General features: G+C 45.4%; 1 protein-coding gene and 1 long non-coding RNA gene across 2 annotated transcripts; both read right to left on the bottom strand.

The window, feature by feature from the left end:
• Positions 1-2,991: 2,991 nt before the first annotated feature.
• Positions 2,992-3,539, bottom strand: LOC123481950. The gene is made up of 3 exons (XR_006657460.1): positions 3,472-3,539; positions 3,241-3,374; positions 2,992-3,100 (listed from the first exon to the last, which is right to left on the bottom strand). It is a non-coding gene; the product is annotated as an uncharacterized LOC123481950 (long non-coding RNA).
• Positions 3,540-21,329: 17,790 nt separating this feature from the next.
• On the bottom strand, positions 21,330-26,184 carry LOC121587441 (mucin-17). The gene is made up of 10 exons (XM_041904329.2): positions 25,804-26,184; positions 25,318-25,459; positions 25,120-25,248; positions 24,912-25,045; positions 24,722-24,814; positions 23,759-23,842; positions 23,469-23,582; positions 23,251-23,351; positions 22,784-23,177; positions 21,330-22,705 (listed from the first exon to the last, which is right to left on the bottom strand). Exons 1-10 carry the CDS (start codon positions 25,858-25,860, stop codon positions 21,722-21,724), a joined length of 2,232 nt encoding a protein of 743 aa, XP_041760263.2. The 5' UTR covers positions 25,861-26,184; the 3' UTR covers positions 21,330-21,721.
• Positions 26,185-26,259: the final 75 nt, after the last annotated feature.

The following is a 26,259-nucleotide window of genomic DNA, read 5'->3' as shown; positions in this document are numbered from 1 at the left end:
TTCATAAATCCTAAACAGTTTATTGAAAGTGTATAAACTCAGTAATGAGAAAGAGGACTGTGTCTGATTCTAGCTGAGATGTCAACAGTATCTGAGACACTCCTGTTATTGTCCACAATGTCCATGATCACATGTTTTTCCCTGTTAAAGACGGTGGGTGTATAACTTAAGACGGGAGGAACCCTTTCCACAAAGTAAAAAGTTGATCAAGTCTTTATTAATCACTTAGACAATTAGAGTTACAGTGCATTTATATTCTCTCATTATACAGAATAAAAAAAAATACTCAACATATTTCAAGGCAATTTTTTTGCTTTACTAATGTATAAAAAGGTGATATGTTATTGTGCAAAATCTAAATAAGTTTACATTTTAGTTTTAATTCAGGCCCTGATAGAGGAAAATATCCATCAGACATCCTTCCTTTAATTTATCCTCATCTTTTTTCATCCTTCGTTCCCTACAGAGGATATTAGGCCCAGCTGGGTCTGTACCTTCCGCAGTTCCATCGCTATAGCAACCAGAGCCCTCTCTATCTCCCCCCGGTCCGAGGATGGTGATGATGTCACTTCCTGTTTCTTTGTGCTCGACAAGAACAGCTTCATGCCCAATCCCAGTCCGAGACCCGCCCCTACACTGCCAGGCCTCGTCCCTATTGGTCCACCTGTCCCACTAAGCCCCTCCCCTAAACCCAACCCATTCTCTGTATGCCCTGCCTCGATTGGTCGTGTGGCTTCAAGTCCCACTCCTAAAGAAGGTACTACACCTGCTGTTCCTGTCCTGATTGGCTCTGCCTCTCTATGCCCGGCTCCTATAGATCCAGCCCCTCCTGTCACCTCCTCGCTCAGCTTACTCTCCTCCAATCGATGTGGTCTATGGAGCTGATGTAACACATCCATCATCCTCCTGTAACTTTCTGCTCCCTCCTGTCTGATCTGCTGTAGTGAAGCATTCATCCTCCCCTCTCTCTCTGTTACCTCCTCCTTCAGCTCCACTAGGCCTCGCTGGAGCCTGGGGCTCGCCTGCTCTGCCTGCCCCCGGCAGACTGCCTCGATGGCAGGCAGGCACTGCTGGCAAAGTCCCGGGCCTCCAAAGCGTTGCTCTAGGGCTTCCATCAGCATCATCTCCCTCTGGTGGGAGTCCTCCAGGGCCACGAAGAGTTTGTTCCAGCGAGAGATCTCTGCAGTCTGGCAGGTAGTCACAAGGGAGTCCCCTGGAGGGAGAGTGAACCAGACACCACACTGTCAATCAACAGTCAGCCATACACGCTACCTCTAGAATGTGTGTCTCATGTGAACAAGTGAAACAGAGAGAGAAAGAGGGGAGCAGGTCAAGGAGAGAAACAGAGAGACAAAAGAACAAGGGAAGAAATGAAGGAGTGAAAGAGAGAGACGTACCGTCCTGTTGGTCCTGTGTAATCTCGTTTTCGTAGTTGTCTGCGTAGTTCACTTCATATTCCTCTCCGTTCACACACACCGACACCGACACACAGCAGAGCACACACACCATGTTCACCAACATGCTGCCGCTTCCGAGTTTGTGTGTGTGAAAGAAAGTGAGAATACGAGTGTGTGTGTATATGTAAATGAATCTCTCTCTCTCTCTCTCTCTCTCTCTCTCTCTCTCTCTCTCTCTCTCTCTCTCTCTCTCTCTCTCTCTCTCTCTCTCTCTCTCTCTCTCTCTCTCTCTCTCTCTCTCTCTCTCTCTCTCTCTCTCTCTCTCTCTCTCTCTCTCTCTCTCTCTCTCTCTCAAGTTGACTAGACTGAGCCCTGATTGTCTGAGCTGACTGTTATACATCAGGAGAAGGGGAGGAGCGAGGGAGGAGAGGGAGGAGAGGTAAAGGAAAAGTGGGGGAGGTCGTGTGAGTAATGCTTCTGTGGAGGTGGCATGTTACACCAAACCACTTGTACTGTGGCCTGAGAGAGGGAGGTATGGGGAGCAGTGGGTCAATGGGAGGGAGGGGGAGGGAGGGGAGGGGGGATCCATCTGCAGGGTGGAGTAGCGCCACTGGTGGCACTTTTATAGCAGGACACAACACCTGCACAGAGAGAGGAAGAGAGAGAGAGAGAGAGAGAGGAAGAGAGAGAGAGAGAGAGAGAGAGAGAGAGGAAGATAGAGAGAGATAGAGATAGAGAGAGAGAGAGAGAGAGAGAGAGAGAGAGAGAGAGAGAGAGAAAGGGATGCTGAGAAAGACACAAATATGTTACACCTGCTGATCCCAGAAGGGACTTTAACAGACAGAAAACACAAAGCTAAATATGTCAGTGTCTACCTCCTCCCTTGGCCTGCAGGTCATCACGTTGCTAACAGGGGAACCACATTTACCAGCAGATGACAGATGTGTGTTAACTCCCTGCTGACCACAACAAGTCTGTCTGGGGTGGAATATGTCTGTCCTCTAACGGGGGGAGGGCATCCTAACATCCACTACTAAGCCTTGGAGAAAGAGAGAGAGTGAGAAAGAGAGAGAGGGAGAGAAACAGAGGGAGAGAGATATAGGGAGAGAGAAACAGAGGGAGAGAGATATAGGGAGAGAGAAACAGAGGGAGAGAGATATAGGGAGAGAGAAACAGAGGGAGAGAGATATAGGGAGAGAGAAACAGAGTGGGACAGAGAGACACACACCCAGTTGGACAGACCAGAGAAAGGGAGAGGCTAAGAATATGACTTAAAACAATAACAACAGTCATGTAAAACAACACAACTTAATGAGTGAGTAAAACCATGCTATTAATAGCCCAGTGACCTCAGGCATTGTTAACATATAAATGAGAGTTGTTCAACATTGTGATTGGGCCACTCCCTCTGGTCTTTAATGCTGAGGGATGGCGAGAGGGGAGCAGTTCAGTAGTGTACAGTTCAGTATAGTGTGTGTAAAAAAGTCATGTTTTAGCATTGTTTCTGGTGTATTGTCGCTTAGTCAATCTAGCTCATAATGATAACCCTTAGATCTTTGGATCTGTGCTTTACAAAATATGCATAAATCTGCTGATCTGTGAGTCCTTGTGTCCCTCTTTGAGCTGAGTGTTGACCCAGTTGATTATGATCTGGTCTCCAATCTTCTCCCCATCTCCTAGATCAGACAACACCTGGAGTGTACCTGAAGGGGGGTTGATAGAGGGACAGTAAGAGGTGAGAGAGATGTTGAAGCGAAAAAGGAAAGGTGTGTGTGTTTGTGTGTTTGTGTGTGTGTGTGTGTTTGTGTGTGTGTGTGTGTTTGTGTGTTTGTATTGTACATACCTCCTCATCAGCTGCCAGACCAGAGCCAGTGTGGGCATGGGACTTCCTTCATTCAGATTCACTCCTCCAATTCCCACCAATGAGAATCGAGCTTTATTCCGACCCAGTTCCACCGCATAGGTACAGTTCTCCAACTACACTTACAGACACACCAACACAATACCTGTAAATCCTCTGTATTTTTATCAACATTATATTGATTAAAGAAAGTCAGTCTGTGTGTGTGTGTACCTTCTTCATGTTACTGCCCAGTGCAGAGTATGGAGGTCTGTTGACTTTCTTCCACTCTACAGGGACATTGACTTTCTCATACAACTGGAGAATCACCAGCGCATCACACAGGTCACTGCAACACACACACACACACCAATTAACACATGCACACATCAGCGCACACACACACACACACATGCATTCTCTCTCTCTCTCTCTCTATCTGTCTCTCTCTCTCTCTCTCTCTCTCTCTCTCTCTCTCTCTCTCTCTCTCTCTCTCTCTCTCTCAAGTTGACTAGACTGAGCCCTGATTGCCTGGGCTGACTGTTATATACCAGGAGAAGGGGAGGAGAGAGGGAGGAGAGGGAGGAGAGGTAAAGGGAAAAGTGGAATAAAAGTGGGGGAGGTCGTGTGAGTAATGCTTCTGTGGAGGTGGCATGTTACACCAAACCACTTGTACTGTGGCCTGAGAGAGGGAGGTATGGGGGCGAGTGGGTCAATGGGAGGGAGGGAGGGGAGGGGGGATCCATCTGCAGGGTGGAGTGGCGCCACTGGTGGCACTTTTATAGCAGGACACAACACCTGCACAGAGAGAGGAAGAGAGAGAGAGAGAGAGAGAGAGAGAGAGAGAGAGAGAGAGGAAGAGAGAGAGAGAGAGAGGAAGAGAGAGAGAGAGAGAGAGAGAGAGAGAGAGAGAGAGAGAGAGCGAGAGAGAGAGAGAGAGAGAGAGAGAGAAAGGGGTGCTGAGAAAGAGACAAACATATGTTACACCTGCTGATCCCAGAAGGACTTTAACAGACAGAAAACACAAAGCTAAATATGTCAGTGTCTGCAGGTCATCACGTTGCTAACAGGGGAACCACATTTACCAGCAGATGACAGATGTGTGGTAACTCCCTGCTGACCACCCACAAGTCTGTCTGGGGTGGAATATGTCTGTCCTCTAACGGGGGGAGGGCATCCTAACATCCACTACTAAGCCTTGGAGAAAGAGAGAGAGTGAGAAAGAGAGAGAGGGAGAGAAACAGAGGGAGAGAGATATTGGGAGAGAGAAACAGAGGGAGAGAGATATAGGGAGAGAGAAACAGAGTGGGACAGAGAGACACACACCCAGTTGGACAGACCAGAGAAAGGGAGAGGCTAAGAATATGACTTAAAACAATAACAACAGTCATGTAAAACAACACAACTTAATGAGTGAGTAAAACCATGCTATTAATAGCCCAGTGACCTCAGGCATTGTTAACATATAAATGAGAGTTGTTCAACATTGTGATTGGGCCACTCCCTCTGGTCTTTAATGCTGAGGGATGGCGAGAGGGAGCAGTTCAGTAGTGTACAGTTCAGTATAGTGTGTGTAAAAAAAGTCATGTTTTAGCATTGTTTCTGGTGTATTGTCGCTTAGTCCTCTGTCGCTCAGCTGGTAGAGCACGGCGCTTGTAACGCCAAGGTAGTGGGTTCGATCCCCGGGACCACCCATACACAAAAAGGTATGCACGCATGACTGTAAGTCGCTTTGGATAAAAGCGTCTGCTAAATGGCATATTATTATTTATTATAGTCAATCTAGCTCATAATGATAACCCTTAGATCTTTGGATCTGTGCTTTACAAAATATGCATAATTCCTCTTCCTTTTTCAAGATGTGTTTATTGATCGTAAGAGCCTTTGTGGCTCCAAGATGCCCTGACATACAAACTGTTCTTCACATGAGACCATTACAGTATGTATGATGTTCTCACACAGTGAAAAGCAGGAAGCCACTGAAGATGTTGTGATTATTTGTGTTATCATAGAGCCTGTAGTTAGCAGGGAGACGCATGTACACCACATCTCCCTCCTCCAGCTCTAGGCTGACTCCATTAGATAAAGGTACCCAGTATCCATGGCTATTGTAATGAAAATTATACATGATCGTCTGCCCATTCTTTAAAATGGATATACCCATGTACTCTAAATACCCAGTATGAGAAGCAGTGAATCTGAAGTAGTAGACTCCTCTGACTGGTGCTGTGAAGGCACCTGCAGCAGAGGACAAGAAGAGAGGAATCAACTCTTTACTTTTCTCCACTTCAATTCTGGCACACGGAAGAACAGACAGAGACAGGTATCTCCAAGCTGTTACTCTGTGAAAGTTACCTGTAATTGGGCTGTAGGCCTTGCCGATGCTGGTGATGACTCTGGTGTAGACCAGGTTGGTGTCAGTATTGAAAGGGCCTACAGAAGGCTACCTTTGGTCAGTCTGTGAAAACAGGAGAGGAAACACTTTCACAGTTTGAGAGCATTCACTTTGTTCTGTCCTCTGGAGGATAAACACTACATGACCAAAAGTATGTGGACACCTGCTCATCAAACATCTCATTCCAAAATCATGGGCATTAATATGGAGTTGGTCCCCCCTTTGCTGCTATAACAGCCTCCACTCTTCTGGGAAGGCTTTCCACTAGATGTTGGAACATTGCTGCGGGGACTTGCTTCCATTCAGGCACATGAGCATTAGAGAGGTCAGGCACTGATGTTGGGCGATTACGCCTGGCTCACAGTCGGCGTTCCAATTCATCCCAATGGTGTTCGATGGGTTTGAGGTCCGGGCCTCTGTGCAGGCCTGTCAACTTATTCCACACCGATCTCGACAAACCATTTCTGTATGGAACTCGCTTTGTGCATGCTGAAACAGGAAAGGGCCTTCCCCAAACTGTTGCCACAAAGTTGGAAGCACAGAATCGTCTAGAATGTCATTGTATGCTGTGGCGTTAAGATTTCCCTTCACTGGAACTAAGGGGCCTAGCCAAAACCATGAAAAACAGCCACAGACCATTATTCCTCCTCCACCAAACATTACAGTTGGCACTATGCATTCAGGCAGGTAGAGTTCTCCTGGCATCTGCCAAACTCAGATTCGTCCGTCGGACTGCCAGATGGTGAAACGTGATTCATCACTCCAGAGAACGCGTTTCCACTGCTCCAGAGTCAAATGGCGGCGTGCTTTACGGCGAGCTTTACACCAGCCGATGCTTGGCATTGCACATGGTGATCTTAGGCTTGTGTGCGGCTGCTCGGCCAGGGAAACCTATTTCATGAAACTCCCGACGAACAGTTATTGTGCTGACGTTGCTTCCAGAGGCAGTTTGGAACTCGGTAGTGAGTGTTGCAACTGAGGACAGACGATTTGTACGTGCTACACGCTTCAGCACTCGGTTGTCCCGTTCTGTGAGCTTGTGGGGCCTACCACTTCTCGGCTGAGCCGTTGTTGCTCCTAGACATTTCCACTTCACACTAACAGCACTTACAGTTGACCGGGGCAGCTCTAGCAGGGCAGATATTTGACGAACTGACTTGTTCGGAAAGGTGGCATCCTATGACGGTGCCACATTGAAAGTCACTGAGCTCTTCAGTATGGCCATTCTACTGCCAATGTTTGTCTATGGAGATTGCATTGCGGTGTGCTCGATTTTATACACCTGTCAGCAACGGGTGTGGCTGAAATAGCCGAATCCACTAATTTGAAGGGGTGTCCACATACATTTGTATATATAGTGTATATCAGAACAACAACAGAGCGAGAGGTCTTAGATGTCAGCAATCATGTGAGCCATAACCCCTCTCTCAATGACGGATTCTGGATCCTGCATGACTGTTAGTGAGGAGCACATTTGTTTTACTTGAAACCTCTTTTCAGCTCCATAGTAGTTTTAAAACAAATCTCTCTGTCGTCAGCTCCTCCACCTGGCTCTCACTGGCACTCAGTCTGGCCTCCAGGGGTAGAAGGATATTCAAATAATTTTATTTTGATATATTTATTTGCACATATAAGACACAGAAACAACAACCCTTTCTTACATACCTGTGTTCTCTCCTTCCATTCCCTGAACTCCTGTTCGTGGTGGTGGTCAGCTCTCACTGACTGGCACTCAGTCTGGACTCCAGGGCTAAGGACACACGTGACACAAGTTATCCAAAGATATCCATTTTTTGGGTATTTATTAGGATCCCCGTTAGAAGCTGCAAAAGCATCAGCTACTCTTCCTGGGGTCCACATGAAACATGACATAATACATAGTACAGAACATTATTAGTCAAGGACTGAAATACATACATTTAAAACGTCACACATAGCCTACATATCAGTATATACACACAATATCTAGGTCTAATACATAGTACAGTGCAAATTACAATACAAGATGTTTTGTGCAATATTGATTCAACACATAGATATGTTACCTGCATTCTTGTTCTCTAGTCCAGTCTTAGTGACGATCAGATCCACCCTAAGATCCATCCCCGTGTTTCTCTGCTCCTTCGCCTCAGCCTCATTGGCTGTCACTCTGGCCTCCATGTTCCTCAGCTTCTCTCTCTGCTCCACTACGATGGTTCCCAGGTTGTGCACCATGTCTCTCAGCTCCTTCATCTCAGTCCAGATGTCAGGGGTGGTGGTCTGTTCATTGGTCGTCTCTGTAGCTTCGGTCCCTCGTCTCTCTATTGGAACCTCACTCACCCTGCTCTCTCTCCCTGCACTGTGACCCTGTTGAGTGATGTCACTCTCTCTGACCCCTCCACTCTCCTCCTGAGTCCATGCCCCAGACAGACAGAACAGCAACACCAGCAGAGCTACAGCACCCCTCATTCTGTAACGACACCTGTTCAGATATGATGCACTTTATGAGGCTCAGACCCCTTCCTTATATACACACTTCTCAGTTAAGCAGTGTACAAGAGACATGTTATTAAAAAGTCAAGGTTAAAACAATATTTGATCAGATAAGTTTAATTTTTGGGCTGGTCAGTTTTATTGATTTTGTAGAAATCAATAAATGTGGCTCAGCTGGTAGAGTATGGCGCTTGCAACGCCAGGGTTGTGGGTTCGAGTCCCACGGAGGACCAGTACAAAAAAAAGTATGACATTTATTCACTCACTACTGTAAGTCACTCTGGATGAGAGCGTCTGCTGAATGACTTTAATGTATAATACTGTGAGAAGTCTGCAACTGTTGTTTGGTGAAGGAGCCCATGATGTCAGCTGTTCTCAACTACCTGCTGCTATAGGGTTAGACAACAACAGTGTGCTCCATCAGACATAGAAATGCTTCACTGACTATTTTAGATGGGAATGTTTTGGTGACGTCATGTTGTTGCTCTTCCTTAGTGCTGCACGGTCCAATACGAATGTGTGCATTGTCTCTCTTCCTCAGCAGTACATGTACAAAAGACAGGTCACTCAATGGAGATATGGAAACTATGACCAAGGACTTCCAGATAAGGTTCACCTCGCCACAGGTCAGCTCATGTTGTATAAGACCGTGAGAAGTCTGCAACTGTTGTTTAATAATTGATCTTCTATACCAAACCAGAATTCTCTCCTACATACAGCTTACTAAAAGTATTTACAATTGACTAACTGTACAACATTCTATTTTGAAGTTTGAGAAAGTTTGCATACTATAAAATGTTACAGTGCCTTGCAAAAGTATTCATCCCCCTTGGCGTTTTTTCTATTTTGTTGCATTACAACCTGTAATTTAAATGGTTTTTTTATTTGGATTTCATGTAATGGACATACACAAAATAGTCCAAATTGGTGAAGTAAAAAAACAACAACAAGTGTTTCAAAAAATTCTAATAAAATTAATAATGGAAAAGTGGTGCGTGCATATGTATTCACCCCCTTTGCTATGATGCCCCTAAATAAGATCTGGTGCAACCAATTACCTTCAGAAGTCACATAATTAGTTAAATAAAGTCCACCTGTGTGCAATATAAGTGTCTCATGATCTCAGTATATAGACACCTGTTCTGAAAGGCCCCGGAGTCTGCAACACCACTAAGCAAGGGGTACCACCAAGCAAGCGGCACCATGAAGACCAAGGAGCTCTCTAAACAGGTCAGGGACAAAGTTGTGGAGAAGTACAGATCAGGGTTGGGTTATAAAAAAAATATCAGACATTTTGAACATCCCACGGAGCACCATTAAATCCATTATTAAAAAATGGAAAGAATATGGCACCACAACAAACCTGCCAAGAGAGGGCCGCCCACCAAAACTCACGGACCAGGCAAGGAGGGCATTAATCAGAGAGGCAACAAAGACACCAAAGATAACCCTGAAGGAGCTGCAAAGCTCCACAGCGGAGATTGGAGTATCTGTCCATAGGACCACTTTAAGCCGTACACTCCACAGAGCTGGGCTTTAAGATTGGCCAGAAAAAAGCCATTCCTTAAAGAAAAAAATAAGCAAATGTTTGGTGTTCGCCAAAAGGCATGTGGGAGACTCCCCAAACATATGGAAGAAGGTACTCTGGTCAGATGAGACTAAAATTGAGCGTTTTGGCCATCAAGGAAAACGCTATGTCTGGCGCAAACCCAACACCCCTCATCACCCCGAGAACACCAACCCCACAGTGAAGCATGGTGGGGGCAGCATCATGCTGTGGGGATGATTTTCATCGGCAGGGACTGGGAAACTAGTCAGAATTGAAGGAATGATGGATGGCGCTAAATACAGGGAAATTCTTGAGGGAAACCTGTTTCAGTCTTCCAGAGATTTGAGACTGGGACGGAGGTTCACCTTCCAGCAGGACAATGACCCTGAGCATACTGCTAAAGCAACACTCGAGTGGTTTAAGGGGAAACATTTAAATGTCTTGACATGGCCTAGTCAAAGCCCAGACCAATTGGATTGAGAATCTGTGGTATGACTTAAAGATTGTATTGGAAATGTTTAGTTAACTACTTAGACAACATAACAAACCAATTATATGAATTATGCATGTTGTAGAATGAAATGCATACAGTTGAAGTCGGAAGTTTACATACACCTTAGCCAAATACATTTAAACTCAGTTTTTCACAATTCCTGACATTTAATCCTAGTAAAAATTCCCTGTCTTAGGTCAGTTAGGATCACCACTTTATTTTAAGAATGTGAAATGTCAGAATAATAGTAGAGAGAATGATTTATTTCAGCTTTCATTTCTTTCATCACATTCCCAGTGGGTCAGAAGTTTACATACACTCAATTAGTATTTGGTAGCATTGCCTTTAAATTGTTTAACTTGGGTCAAACGTTTTGGGTAGCCTTCCACAAGCTTCCCACAATAAGTTGGGTGAATTTTGGCTCATTCCTCCTGACAGAGCTGGTGTAACTGAGTCAGGTTTGTAGGCCTCCTTTTCGCACACGCTTTTTCAGTTCTGCCCACACATTTTCTATAGGATTGAGGTCAGGGCTTTGTGATGGCCACTCCAATACCTTGACTTTGTTGTCCTTAAGCCATTTTGCCACAACTTTGGAAGTATGCTTGGGGTCATTGTCCATTTGGAAGACCCATTTGCGACCAAGCTTTAACTTCCTGACTGATGTCTTGAGATGTTGCTTCAATATATCCACATAATTTTCCATCCTCATGATGCCATCTATTTTGTGAAGTGCACCAGTCCCTCCTGCAGCAAAGAACCCCCACAGCATAATGCTGCCACCCCCGTGCTTCACGGTTGGGATGGTGTTCTTTGGCTTGCAATTATTATAAAATATAACGATGGTAATTATGGCCAAACAGTTCTATTTTTGTTTCATCTGACCAGAGGACATTTCTCCAAAAAGTACGATCTTTGTCTACATGTGCAGTTGCAAACCGTAGTCTGGCTTTTTTATGGCGGTTTTGGAGCAGTGGCTTCTTCCTTGCTGAGCAGCCTTTCAGGTTATGTCAATATAGGACTCGTTTTAATGTGGATATAGATACTTTTGTACCTGTTTCCTCCAGCATCTTCACAAGGTCCTTTGCTGTTGTTCTGGGATTGATTTGCACTTTTCGCACCAAAGTACATTCATCTGTAGGAGACAGAACGTGTCTCCTTCCTGAGCGGTATGACGGCAGCGTGGTCCCATGGTGTTTATACTTGCCCTAAATGACACCCGTAACCGCACTCGAACGAATATGAAGCGTTATTTTGAACCGCAACACCGGAAAGCTTGGTCCACCCCTACACTGCCGTATACTTAAGTTGAAAGTTGCATAAATACAAAGCAAGTGCCAAGTTACCATATATCTGGCATGACGACAACTAAATAGATAATTACTCTATGAGTAACAACTAGCCAACTCCTTTCATTACTCTAATAATGTACAAACACCTCTGTACAATAATAAAGCATATTACACTAGAAACAGTAACAAACTATAGTATGTTTTACACTTCTTTTACATGACGCATGAGCAAACTAATACAGCTAACGGCATCCATGAAAGTCAATGCAATTTCGTGAGTAAATGTAACCAATTAACATTGATAAGTAAGCAATTCTGTCAATAACAATATTATCATCACTTGCAATATGCTTGAATTGAACTTACAAACAAATATTTTCCGAGGCTGAAGCGTAACAACAAATAGTTGCACTGAAAGAACTGTACAGTAACGTTGTTTCTAGCTGCTTGTCGCGTGCATAATAACAACTTTACTTCCGGGTTTTCCGCATAATTCTAAGTACCAGAAAGCTCCACTAGGGGGCGCTAAACAGCATGGAACACAATGAAAGTCACTCTTAATCACTATAATAAAATAAATCTGTTACCTTCTAACAAGATGGCAGCACACTCCCCGCCTGGTATAATGAGATTGTGCCACTATGAAATAAAATATTTCTCCTCTAGGATGCTTCAGAAAGAAGAACAACAATCTCTGAGATTGGTCTCAGAAACACCTTAGCAATCCCTTGCTTGACAACCTTTAGTTCTACTTTCCTGACCTTTCCGTCAGTACTGGGAAAGGTTTTGACCACAAGTCCGACTGGCCAGTCATTTCTGTGCGTCTGACTGTCTTTCAATAAGACAACATCTCCCACTTTCACATTTGGCTTTCTGCTGTCCATTTTCTGCGTCTCTGCAGTGTTGTCAGGTACTCCTGTCTCCACCTTTTCCAAAAAGTGTCAGCGAGACACTGGACTTGCTTCCACTGTTTTCCATGAAGATCGTTCATGTGGAAATATCCAGAAGGGGCTGAGGTAGCGTTGGTCTTTTGTGTCAGTAACATTGAGGGTGTAAGAATGGCAGGCATGTCAGGATCGGTTGACACTGACACTAGGGGTCTCGCATTGATTATTGCCATAACTTCAGACATAAGAGTGCTCAAGACCTCATGTGTGAGACGAGTGGAGCCCGTCTGAAACAGCATAGCATCAAGGATACGTCTGGCAACCCCCAATGAGTCTCTCCCAAGAACCACCCATATGAGACGAGTGTGGGGGATTAAATATCCAAGTACATCCCTTGTCTGAGAGGTATTTAGTCAACTCTGAGTCATTTGTGTCGATCCCCAGTTCCCTGCAGGCACCTATAAAGTTTGTACCTCGATCAGATCGTAGCACTTTTGCTGGACCGCGGATAGAGAAAAAACGCCTCAGCGCGCGTTGATGAAGCTGGATGTGGACATGGATTCGATGAGCTCAATATGGACTGCTCTAGTAGACATACATGTAAAGAGTACCGCCCAGCGCTTGAGTCTGCACTACCACCTCTAGTGCGACGAGTTATGACATTCCATGGTCCAAACACATCAAGTCCAACACTGGTGAATGGTGGCTCTGATGTGAGTCTGTCTGCAGGTAAGTCCGCCATCTTTTGGTCAACTGACTTTCCTCTAACCTTACGGCAGGTGACACACTTGTGGATGATACCAGAGACCAGATGTTTGCTCCCAATAATCCAGAAGCCTGCTGCCGGGAATAGCTCCATCTGAAAAATGACGGCCCTGGTGAGCCACTTGCTCGTGATAATGTCTTACCAGCAGAGTGGCGACATGATGCGTCCGTGGGATGATGAGAGGATGTTTTTCGTCTTGTGACAGGTCGGCAGAGGATAATCGGCCTCCCACCTCAGCAACCCATCCTCATCAATCACTGGGTTCCAGCTTTTTGAGTGTACTTTGTTTTGGTAACTCTTTTCCTTTCTCAAGGCATTTGAATTCCTCTTTGAAGGCTTCATGTTGCACACAGTGAATGATTGCTGTTTTGGCTTGTGACAACTCACTTGTACTGCATGGTTTTTTACACTGATGCCAGCCTCTGCAGTTGTTGTCGTCCGCACTTTTGTGAAAGGGATCTGGCAACATGAATGAGTCGTGCTGTGGCTCGATTGAGAGCTTTCCAGTTCGAGAACCTCTCAAAGCGATGAGAGCCGAATTGAGCTCCAGAAACCTTAGTGACGAAGGCAGTGACGTCTGGCTGAATCTCTGCGTCTGCGTTCAGGCTCTACAAGGTCAAAATTGATGGTCTCAGACTCACTTGAGTTTGCTTGAGCCAGAAAAGGGGGGACCTGAGAACCAACTGGTGTGCTTTAAGAGTGTGGCTCGTATGGGCCTGGTTGCATGGTCTGCTGGATTGCTGTCAGTGTTTACGTAACACCACTGGTCTGGATTGGTAGACTTCCTGATACGAGTTACCCTATTGGCAACATACACATAAAATCTTTTGGTGACATTGTGGATGTAACCGAGAACTATCTTACTGTCTGTGTAGAACTTGGCTGCATTTACATCAATGTCTATTTCGTCTCTGATCAGTTCATACATCTCAACAGCTAGCACAGCCGCACACAGTTCTAGGCGTGGGATAGTGTGGGCGGTCGAGGGGCCAATTTAGATTTCCCCATGACAAATCCAACATGGCATTGACCTTCCGAGTCAATAACTCTCAGATAGGCTACCGCTCCTATGGCTACTGTAGAGGCATCCGAGAAGATGTGCAGCTCTCTTCTTTGAGTGGTAGACAAGGAGACTGGGATGTAGGGCCGCTGAATATACAGATGTTCCAACTCCATCAAAGATTCCTTCCACATTTTCCATTCCTCTTCTTTTTCTGTGGGAAGGGGGGCATCCCACTCACTCTGATCAGAAGAGAGTTCTCTGATTAAGGCTTTCCCTTGCATTGTTATTGGAGCCACAAACCCAAGGGGGTCATAAAGACTATTCACTGTGGACAGGATACCTCTCCGTGTAAAAGGCTTCTCATTGTGGGACACCTGGAATGTGAAGCTGTCTGTTTCCAGGTTCCAGGAAAGTCCCAGGCTCCGTTGAAAAGGGAGAGGATCTACTCCGAGTTCCAAGTCTTTTAAGTCCTTGGCACGGTCCTCCATGGGGAAGGCTTCCATAACTGTTTTGCTATTGGATGCAATCTTGTGTAGTTTCATGTTGGACTCCGCTAACATTGCTTGTGTTTTTCTCATAATGTTGATAGCTTCTTCTGGAGTAGCTACTGATATCAGCCCATCATCGACATAAAAGTTCCTCACTACAAACTGCTTGGGTTCTGACCCGTATTCCTTCTCACCCTGTAGAGCTGCTCGTCTCATGCAGTAGATGGCTACGGCTGGTGAGGGGCTGTTCCCAAATACATGGACTTTCATCCTGTACTCAGTTATGTTTCTATCTGGGTTGTTGTCTTCATACCAGAGAAACCTTAAGTAATCTCTGTGATCCTCACGTACACCAAAACAGTAAAACATTTGTTGCACATCTGTCGTTAGTGCAATGCCATCCTTGCGAAGCGCATTAAGACGCCCAAGAGTGTGTTGTTTAAGTCTGGACCCCTGAGCAGGACGTCGTTCAGTGACACGCCTTGACACTCAGCGCTGGAGTCAAACACCACTCTTATTTGTTCAGGCTTTTGTGGATGGTAAACACCAAATATTGGCAGATACCAGCATTCTTTTTCTCCCTCTAGTGTCGGAGAATGTTCAGCTTGGTCGTTATCCAGCATCTTTTGCATGAAGTCAATAAATTGAAGTTTCATGTCAGGCTTTTTGTCTAAAGTCCTACAAGTGATGTGAGACGCTTCATGGCCTGCTCCCTGTTATTAGGAAGACGACGTCTAGTGGGGCGAAAGGGTAGTGGAGCCACCCAGTTGTTTCCATCATCCTGGAAAACCTGTTTGTCCATAATGTCCAAGAAAGCTTTGTCTTCCACAGATGGTGCTGGTTTATCATCGTCTTGTGTTTTGTTGAACACGGAACATCCCAGGCTGTCTGTGTTCACAGTTGTGCTTGGATCTCTCGAGTGCCCTGTAGAGAGAGAAATGTGTTGCTGATCTACGCTGCTGTAGTTCTCTTTCACCTGGATGATGTCAGGGCAAGGGCTCAGATAGGACGTGCGACCATTTTGAAGTATGTTTGTCCTGAACACGTTAACACTGGCTGGTCGGTGAGCCGTTCCCAGACAAACTTCCCCACGATGACCCACCCGAGGTCGAAGTCGCTGTGCATAAGGAGTGTCGTGGGGCCCATTGATTTGTTCTCGTACCTTGTGTACCCTTAAGATGTCTCGTCCTAAGAGCAGGAGAATGGGAGCGTCTGGGTCTACAGCTGGAATTTTGTCCGCCACTGGTTGCAGATGGGGATGATGATGCGCAATGTCTGGGGAGGAAATCTCCATTCTATCGTCTGGCATCATGTCACACTCTATCAGAGTAGGGAGAGTGAGCTGCTTGTGTCCGTCTATAGACTCCACCATGAAGTTGACGGCTCTCCTGCCTGAAGTCTCTGTTACCCCAGAACAGGTCTTCATGGTGTATGGAGCAGAGTTGTCATTGATGTTGAAGAGATTGAAAAACTCTGTCTTGGCCAGAGATTTGTTGCTCTGTTCATCAAGCACTGCATACATTTTGACAGCTTTCTCTCTTTTCCCAGCTGGATAAGCTTTGACTAGGCATATTTTTTGAACATGATCTTGGATTGGCTGCCTCACCACAGATCTCGGTACACTTTGAGGTGACTGATAGAAGAGCATCTTCACCTTGCTCCCGCCATGCTCTTTCTCTGCTGTAGCGGTGTCTATCGTTGAAGGAGCTGGACCTGGATGCAGAGCAGCAAGATGTCTGTCGCTGTCACACTCGGAGCACTTGATTGACACCTTACAGTCTTTAGCTCTGTGCTGAGTTGACCCACAACATCGGAAACAAATGCCATTCTCTTTGAGATATGCTTTGCGCTCATCTAGAGTTTTGTATCTAAATCCGCGACACTTTTTAAGAGGATGAGGCTTGTTATGTATTGGACAGTGATGGTCAGGGCTTTCAACCTTTGTCTTACTGGGTTTGGTTTGGTGGTCTGAGGGCTCAGATGACACATCTGTTTTGTGTACAGTCACAGGTGTCTTGCTGTTGTATCTGACAGGTTTCTCATTTTTCACAGACACCTGGGTAGTTGAGGTGTAGAGGGTGAAGCTGGGGTCGTTTCTAATTTTACGCCTGGTTCCTGATGAATCTCGAGAAAAACGAGAATGGTGGGAATGCTACCCGATAGTCCTCCTTGTATTTGGATCCCTGTGCTATCCATTTCTCTTGTAAGCTGAATGGAAGTTTCTCTACTATAGGGTTTACCCCACGAGATGTGTCCAGATAAGCGAGGCCTGGAAGGTACCCTTCTTCTTTAGCACACTCCAGTTCGAGAAGAATGTCACCCAGTTCTCTTAGTTTGTGATTGTCTTTGTTAGACAGTTTTGGAAATTCATCAATTTTCTTCAACAGTGCATTCTCGATCACTTCAGGTGTACCATAGCACTCTTCTAGTCGTTGCCAGACCATGTTAAGCCCTGCTGTTGCATTGAGAATATAGACAGATCTAATTCTCTTTGCTTGCTCAGACGACTCTGCCCCTAGCCACTTGGTAATTAGATCTAACTCTTCCCTGGCTGATAGATTCAAGTCTCTGGTCGCATTGAGAAAAGATGCTTTCCATGCCCAATAATTTTCAGGACGATCATCAAACTTCAGGAGTCCGGAACTCACCATCTCACGGCGCAGGAGGTACTTGGTGAGTTCTGGTGCCACTTGTGACTCAGGGAAGCTTTGTGTCGGTGACTGGAAGTGGGTCTGTTTTCCCTTTCCACCATGCTGCTTTTCATTTCTTTTGTACGGAGAGTCTCTGCTCATGCTCCGTTGTTTGCTACTTTCTGGATTGTGGCCTGTATCTGGGTCAACACTAAGCTCTTGTGTCTCTACTTCAAATGGCATTTCAGCAAAGTAGGGCCTAGCATGTTGTTGCACATACTCACGAGTACGTTGGACTGGACTTAAGGGCTGTGTCCCTGTGTTGAGTTCTCTGTGGAGCTCTCTGCGTTCAGACTCTACAGCTTCTTCAAAGGCTACAGCTTCAGCCAACGCAGCAGCAGCTGTTCTCTCAACTTGGAGAACATATAAACTCGCATCCAGTTCCGCCTTTTGTTTCATCACAGAAGCTTCCTTTTCAGCATAGGAGACTCTAGCACGCGCTGCGTCCGCCTTGGCACGTGCTTTGATGGCTGCATAACTCGCCGTTGAGGATCTGCTTGACTGTTTTGATGACCTTGATCTTGTAGACTGAGACTTGGTCTCAATGTGCTGAAGAGGCTCCTCCATCTCTCTTACTCGCTCCTCTTCCTCTTTCTGTCGAACACTTGCCTCTGGTTGCTGCATCGTAGATTGCTGGTCATCCCTAGGATCAGAGGCTTTGTTGGCCAATGAACGTAGAATCATAACCACCACGTGCGATTATTCTTGTGCTTGAGCCCGCCGTGATGATGTTTTTTCACTATTCTGCCCTGGAATTGCGTTCCCGTGCAAAACTAGACAGATAGCTAACAACTGAGTCTTCAATAAAACTTCCAAGGCGTGACTTTTCTTGAACGAATGTATTGAAAACGTTTATGTTGTGAAACTGCAAATACAGAAAATAATATACTTTAGTATTCAATTCACATTGACATACTGTAGCTGTACATTATACATTTCAAGTTGAAAGTTGCATAAATACAGCAAGTGCCAAGTTACCATATATATCTGGCATGACGACAACTAAATAAATATTACCTTCTAGCAAGCGTAGCAACAATACTATTGTTTGTACAGATGAACGTGGTACCTTCAGGCGTTTGGAAATTGCTCCGAAGGATGAACCAGACTTGTGGAGGTCTACAATTTTTTTCTGATGTCTTGGCTGATTTCTTTTGATTTTCCCATGATGTCAAGCAAAGAGGCACTGAGTTTGAAGGTAGGCCTTGAAATACATCCACAGGTACACCTCCAATTGACTCAAAGTATGTCAATTAGTCTATCAGAAGCTTCTAAAGCCATGAAATCATTTTCTGGAATATTCCAAGCTGTTTAAAGGCACAGTCAACTTAGTGTATGTAAACTTTTGATCCACTGGAATTGTGATACAATGAATTATAAGTGAAATAATCTGTCTGTAAACAATTGTTGGAAAAATTACTTGTGTCATGCACAAAGTAGATGTCCTAACCGACTTGCCAAAACTATAGTTTGTTAACAAGACATTTGTAGAGTGGTTGAAAAACTAGTTTTAATGACTCCAACCTAAGTGTATGTAAACTTCCGACTTCAACTGTATATGCCCTATATGCTTATGGATTAACAACCAATTTAACAATAGTAGAGACATTTCTTTAGTGCAAATGTTGTGCTTCTGAGAAAGGATGGTTCCCTCTAGCTCCCTGCAGCTGGTCTGGGTGTGTAGTCAAGGACATGGGATGGAGATAAACTTCAGGAACAGATAGACCTGTATTGTTTCTCGTTGCTTCTGAGTAACCTGGTCACACGGTCAGGACAAAAAGCCTCCGAATGACCGCAGTTTTTCAGTTCATCCTGTCTTTTACTATCTTCCAAGGGTGCAGCTGTGTGGAGATAGGAGTAGCAATGGAACAAACATTATCACTTGTTTGTGTGCTATGACCCGATACACATAGCCACATATACATAGTCACAAGAAGAAACCATAGTGGCTCAAGGTCCAGGGAGGGTGGCTGTTTGGATAAAGAGGGGGTTCCGGTATGATATGAAAAGGCGACCAACCAGACATGGGGATAGACAGGAAAGAAGCCATTTTTTCAGTAGGCTCCTTTTAGACTATAAAGTTAAAACATAGTTAACCGCAAAGACAAGCAGTACGACTAAGTGAATACAGAGTGTGATACAGAGTGATACAGAGTGTGGTACAGTGTGGTACACAAGGAGGGAGCCTGAGCCAGAGTCAGGACATGGCTCCTGGGAATGGGCCTGCTCATTCTTACTATGTGTGGGAAATATACACTATGCATGAGAACTGTACATGTCTGAGAACTGATTATACTGCTATACATGAAGCCATGCATGAGGAATGTCTTAAATGTATATGGTTGAGAATGGGTTATGGGTTAGATGGGATGTTTTATGTGCAAATGTATTTGTGGCTGGAGACTTTGTGTGCAGAGGGGGCCTATCTCTGAAACTGGTGAACTGGGACAGGCTGCAGAAGTGTGCACTTCCTAATCTCAAGGCTTCTCCTGACTGATAAGAGATGGCTCTGCTATTTTTTGCATGAGAAAGCTTGGTCCTGACACTATTGTTTCCAAATCTGAATACATAGGGGGAGGAGAAGTCAGATTTCGCCACTATCATAAATTAAGAGAGTGGGCGGAGCGGTCAAAAGATGGAGATTTGGAGACAGTGGTGGAAGAACTAAACCGGGATTAAGCAAAAAAGTATGTTAAATGTTCAGGAATAGAACTGTATATAAACTGAGGGCCAAGTGTTGGGAATTCAGATGCTCTGCAGACCACCTCGGCCTTATCTTGTCCTCTGTGGCTCAGCTGGTAGAGCACGGCGCTTGTAACGCCAAGGTAGTGGGTTCGATCCCCGGGACCACCCATACACAAAAAAAAAATGTATGCACGCATGACTGTAAGTCGCTTTGGATAAAAGCGTCTGCTAAATGGCTTATTATTATTATCTAATTGTAATAAAGTTTATCTTAATTCTACAAAAACTCTTGAAATACTTCGGTTTTTATTAAGAATAAGGACAATTCTCCACAACAATTGCTGTACACCAGCAGAACCCATCCAACTTGAAGGAGCTGGAGCAGTTTTGCCTTGAAGAATGGGCAAAAATCCCAGTGGCTAGATGTGCCAAGCTTATAGAGACCTACCCCAAGAGACTTGCAGCAGTAATTGCTGCAAAAGCTGGCTCTACAAATTATTGACTTTGGGGGGTGAATAGTTATACACGCTCAAGTTTTCTGTTTTTTTGTCTAATTTCTTGTTTGTTTCACAATAAAAAATAATTTGCATCTTCAAAGTGGTAGGCATGTTGTGTAAATCAAATGATACAAACCCCCCAAAAAACCATTTAAATTCCAGGTAGTAAGGCAACAAAATAGGAAAAATGCCAAGGGGGGGTGAATAATTTTACAAGCCACTGTATATCCCCAAACAGCGTACTAAGTAAAACTTTGTGTTTGTGTGTGTGTGTGTGTGTTCTGTGTCCCAGTAACCCAGAGTAACCATGTAGATCCAAGCACCAGCAGATCGAGGCGGAGCTTTCGTGTGTGTGTGTTTGAGTGTAGAGCTGCCCTCTCATGCAGGGTCAATTGAAAACATCTGTAGACGGAAACACTTACACGGTTTAGCCTGGTGGGACTATATACATGGCTGTAAGTGTTTGTGTATGTTTTATACTATGGAATAACCAAAGACCCTTTTCAATTTCATGCCCCCCCACCCCGCTGACCACATGTTGCCGTATGGAAAATGACCTCAGCCTATAGAGGTGAAGAGTCACACACACACGACCCATTTATTACAATATGCAACAAAATGTCACCTCTTTTGATCACACATACTGTTTTCAGACGACACAATACATGATGTAAACACAGCTGGCAGTGTTCCTCCATTTATAAGTCTCAAAATAGACAGTCTGGAACGACCATATAGATCTATACCACCACACACAGTAGCCTACATACCAGTGGAGGCTGCTGAGGGGAGGACGGCTCATAGTAACGAATGGAATGGAGTCAATAGAATGGTATCAAACGTGGTTTCCATGTGGTTATTACCATTCCATTAACTCCATTCCAGTCATTATTATGAGCCGTCCTCCCCTCAGCAGCTTCCACTGCTACATACATATACATCTATATAACCTCGACATAGATGACCACTATATACATACATTTAGGCCTGGATACGTAACTCCCTTAAAGAGTACATGGATGATCCAATAGATACATACAGTTTATGAAAGGACATAAATTAGCTGTGATGCCCTTCACCACTATGACTGAGACATTGGACCAATCTGAAGTGACACCCTATTTTCCCTAGTGCACTACTTTTGGTCAGAGCCTTCATTTAGGACCTAGCCATGGTAGCTGACGTTTTGGCAGAGAGGAGCTGGAGGAGAGCTGTTCACAACTCAAAGACTCAATATAAACATGCGCTTTTCATACAAACAGTTCCACAGTCAGACAGTTCTGTCAGCTACTGGACCACGTGCAGGCTGACCAGTTGTCTGGCTGGTTTCTAAGGGCTGGTTTGCTGTCAAGAGTTGGTTGTTTGTCGAGTTCTCGTTGGTTGTCGAGGACTCGTTGATTGTTGATGACTCATTGGTTGCTAAGGGTTCGATGGGTTCCTGGTTGGTTGTCAAGGGTTGGCTGGTTGCCTGGTTGTTTGTCGAGTTCTCGTTGTTTGTTGACGACACATTGGTTGCTAAGGACTGGCTGTTTGTCCGGAAGGTTGCTAGAGATTGGTTGGTTACCTGATTAGTTGTCGAGGGCTGGTTAGTTACCTGGTTGGTGGTCAAGGACTCATTAGTTGTTGAGAACACATTGGTTGTCTGGTTGGTTGCCTTGTTGGTGGCTAAGGGTTGGCTAGTTGCCTGGTTGGTTGTTGAGATCTCGTTGGTTGTTGATGACTCATTGGTTGCTAAGGGTTTGATGGATTCCCAGTTGGTTGTAAAGGGTTGGCTGGGGGCCTGGTTAGTTGCTAAGGATTGGCTGGTTGCCTGGTTAGTTGTCGAGGGCTGGTGAGTCGCTAAGGGTTGGCTGGTTGCCTGGTTGGTTGTTAAGGACTCGTTGGTTATTGGGAAGTCATTGGTTGCCTGGTTGGTTTGTAAGGGTTGGTTAGTTACCTGATTGGTGGTGGAGGACTCATTGGTTGCTAACTGTTGGCTGGTTGCCTGGTTGGTTGTCAAGGGTTGGCTGGTTGCTTGGTTGGTTGTCAGGGACTCGTTGGTTGTTGAGGACTCAGTGGTTGCTAAGGATTGGCTGAGTGCCTGGTTGGTTGCTAGGGATTGACTTGTTGCTTGGTTGGTTGTCAAGGGCTGGTTAGTTGCTAAGGGTTGGTTTGTTGCCTGGTTGGTTGATGAGGACACATTGGTTGTTGGGGACTCATTGGTTGCCTGGTTGGTTTGTAGGGGTTGGCTGTTTGCCTGGATGATTGTCGAGGCCTAGCAGACCAAAATGGAAATAAGTCTTAGTCTAATAAAAAAAAAAGTATAATAAACTAAACTAAACTAGTTGGTTACCTGGTTGGTTGTAGAGGACCCAGCAGTTGCTAAGCGTTGGCTGCTTGTCTGGTTGTTTGTCAAGGACTTATTGGTTGTCGAGGACTCATTGTTTTTTGAGGACTCGTTGGCTGCCTGGTTGGTTGCTAAGGGTTGGCTGTTTGCCTGGTTGGTTGATAGGGGTTGGCTTGTTGCCTGGTTGGTTGTCGAAGACTCACATGTTGCTAAGGGCTGGATGGTTGCTAAGGGTTGGCTGTTTGCCTGGTTGGTTGCTAGGGGTTGGCTAGTTGCCTGGTTGGTTGTTGAAGAGTCACAGGTTGCTAGGGGCTGAATGGTTGCTAAGGGCAGGTTACCTGTGGAGGGTTGGTTAGTTTCTAAGTGCCAGTTGTTATTGTAGCAGACCAGAGGGGGAGCGCTACAAAGAGAGAAAACAAAAAGCGGTTAACACACACACACACACACACACACACAGAGACACAGATACACACCTGGCCAGTTGGGTGTGTAGGTCCTGTGTGAGCTGGTAACACTGAGCGTAGTAACTGGCCTGGTCTTCTACAAAGTCATACAGACTTCTCAGATGGGCAGCCTGCAGCAGACAGGGGAGAACGAGAGAGTGAGCACGTGTCTGTGTTAATACCAGTCTCTCTGTGTGTGTGTGTGTGTATCTGTGTGTGTGTGCGTGCGTGTGTGTGTTGGTACATACGTGTGTAGTGTTGATTCCCTCCAGCAGTAGTCTGGTGATTTCTGACTGTCGGTCAAACACACTCTGAGAGATCCTCAGCTCCATCTCTGCCTGAGAGACTTCCTGGGCCCACATCTGACAGCATTTGATAGAAATACATAAGATCAACCAATGAGAAAACAGACAGGAACAGGACCAACCAATTAGAAAACTGCTGGTCCATTTTCATCATATCGTTCAGTCTTAATGTGTACTGCTACCTGATGTTAAAACAAGTGTGTGGGAGTGTGCGTGTGTATGTGAGGACAGACCTTCAGCCATCGGACTCGTAGGAAGCTGAACATGTAGGAGACATGAGCTACATACTCCTCTCCTAATGGGTTAGCATTTAGACCCTGAGAGAGAGAGAAAGAGAGCGAGAGAGAGAGACAGAGACAGAGACAGAGACACAGAGCGGGAGAGAGAGAGAATGAGAGAGAGATAAAGAAAGAGAGACAGAGAGACCCAGAGAGGGAGAGAGAGAGAATGAGAGAGAGAGAAAGAAAGAGAGACAGAGAGACCCAGAGAGAGAGAATGAGAGAGAATGAGAGAGGGAGAGGACGAGAGAGATAGATAGAGAGAGAGAGAGGAGGGAGAGGTGAAACTTGACTTTTGATGCTATGCATTGTTGACACTCTTGGAAACCTAGGGCAAACCTCCTCTCCTGACCCAACTATGCATACATCTTTCAAGCCACCATTGACCCTTCATTAAGTCTGGGTAGAATTTTGGGCAACAAATCGCAGAGGTCCAATGGATAGTAACTGTCGTCCAGTCTGATACCTAGGACAAGCTCACATTTAAATTGCATGAAAGCCAGTGAGGGCTATGGCAAAAACATATTTTCTTAATATATATATATTTTTTTATGGCAAAATAATTGAACAGTGCACCATGGGTACTTGCTACTGTGATTCCTGAAATGCAGAGCCTGTTGGAGTATTTTGCAAGTCCGAAATTATACTTTTGTTACATTGTTTGCTTGCTCAGCTGGTTAGCGAAGGATCAATTCATGAGGTCAGCTGTATGAGGTCAGCTGTATGAGGTCACAGTGTGAGGTCAGCAGTGTGAGGTCAGCAGTATGAGGTCAGCTGTGTGAGGTCAGCTGTATGAGGTCAGCTGTATGAGGTCAGCAGTGTGAGGTCAGCTGTATGAGGTCAGCTGTATGAGGTCAGCTGTATGAGGTCAGCAGTATGAGGTCAGCAGTAGGTGGTAGGCAGTATGTGTGTTCTCACCTGGGCCTCGCTGTCTGCTTCCTGTGCCTTTCTCAGTCTGGCCTTCGCAATGTCCAGATCTAACCGCTTATTCACCAGCTGCCTGCGCTCATTCTACACACACGCACACACACTCACGCTTAATCCCCAGTTGTCCGAGTGTATTTGTGTTATAATAGTGTGTGTATGTTGTGATGTGGTGTGTGTGTACCTGTATGACTGTGTATTCTTGGTCGGTGAACCTCCGTAGAGGAGACAGGAAGTTGATGTCTGTACTCTGGATCAGCTTCTTGTTCGCCACCCCAATCTGCCTCTCCAACTCCCCACACTTAATCAGAGTACTACCTACACACACACATATATACACATGTCCAGTCTCTAACCATAGTGTGTGTACCGTAGGGAGTGTGTGTGTGTACCGTAGGGTGTGTGTCGCCCCAGCTCCAGAGCAGCGTCCATCATGTTTTCACTCAGCAGCTCGTGGGGGGTTGGCCTCTCCGGGGTGCTCCAATCCAGACCCTTATAGAAGAGGTCCTCTAAACGAGCTCCTAAAGGTTAGAGGTCAGAGGTCAGGGGCTAGAGGTTACAATTCCTTAGCTTCCACACACGAAACTAACCAGGGTTAGGCTGCAGTAAAGTCTCAGTCTGTGAGATGATTTTGTCAGTCCAGGTCTTAGTGGAATCTGCTCTGTCCAGGAGACTCTCCAACCGGCTGTCCAACTCTGTCTTCTCAGCCTGCCCCAGAGATTCCTCTGTATACTGGAGAGATAGAACATGTCATCTATGTGTGAGAGTGTGTGTGTGTTGTAGATGCAGTTTTGAAAGGATCACATGGAAGTCTATTTCCTTTGAGGAATGGCTGCGCCGGAGACCGTCGCCGTCCACTGTCACGTGGTGCTGAACGTGTCGTTGTTCTTATGAACAGTGCTGAATCTCCGACTGCCGACCTTGAGTACTATTTTTAAATCTTGTGACAACTATCTATATATACAGTATATGTTAGGCAAATACACAACCGTCATCTCCGCTACTATGTAACTGAATCAGATTGACATAAATCGACCCTTCGAGATCAATGAAGTTAAATTCAATATCTCCCTCACCTGAACAGCTCGGTTGATAAACGCGCCCGCGTCCACAGCGAGCCTCGTGATTTCCATCTGGTCAAGGTCGGCGGTCGCTCGCTCTCCTTCCGTGCAACGAGCTAGGCTAGCTGTCTAGCAGCCGTGGATAGCTATACAAATACATCTCTTCTAACCGGATTACTGGCATGTGAAAAGCTGATACCGTAAACAACGACCATTCTAGAAAGACAGAGTATGACTAGCGGTGAAACATCCTCTCATAACACGCGCTCATAACATTTTCCACAAATAGAGGAGCTAAGAATATCCACCATATCCGCTCCCGTTGTCTGAATGAATGACAGCGGAATCTGTTTACATCTCCAGTAGCTCGTTTCTCTATTCGCGGCTTTAGGGGATGTTTTGGATAACGCCAACGGGCTGCTGCAAAGGACATTTGTCGTGCTATGACGTAAAGAAGATTAGGTATCCCGC

This window comes from Coregonus clupeaformis, chromosome 26 (assembly GCF_020615455.1).
Source record: "Coregonus clupeaformis isolate EN_2021a chromosome 26, ASM2061545v1, whole genome shotgun sequence".
Lineage (NCBI taxonomy): Eukaryota > Metazoa > Chordata > Actinopteri > Salmoniformes > Salmonidae > Coregonus > Coregonus clupeaformis.
Note: the sequence above shows the minus strand (reverse complement) of the source record. Positions and strands in the feature narration are given on the sequence as shown.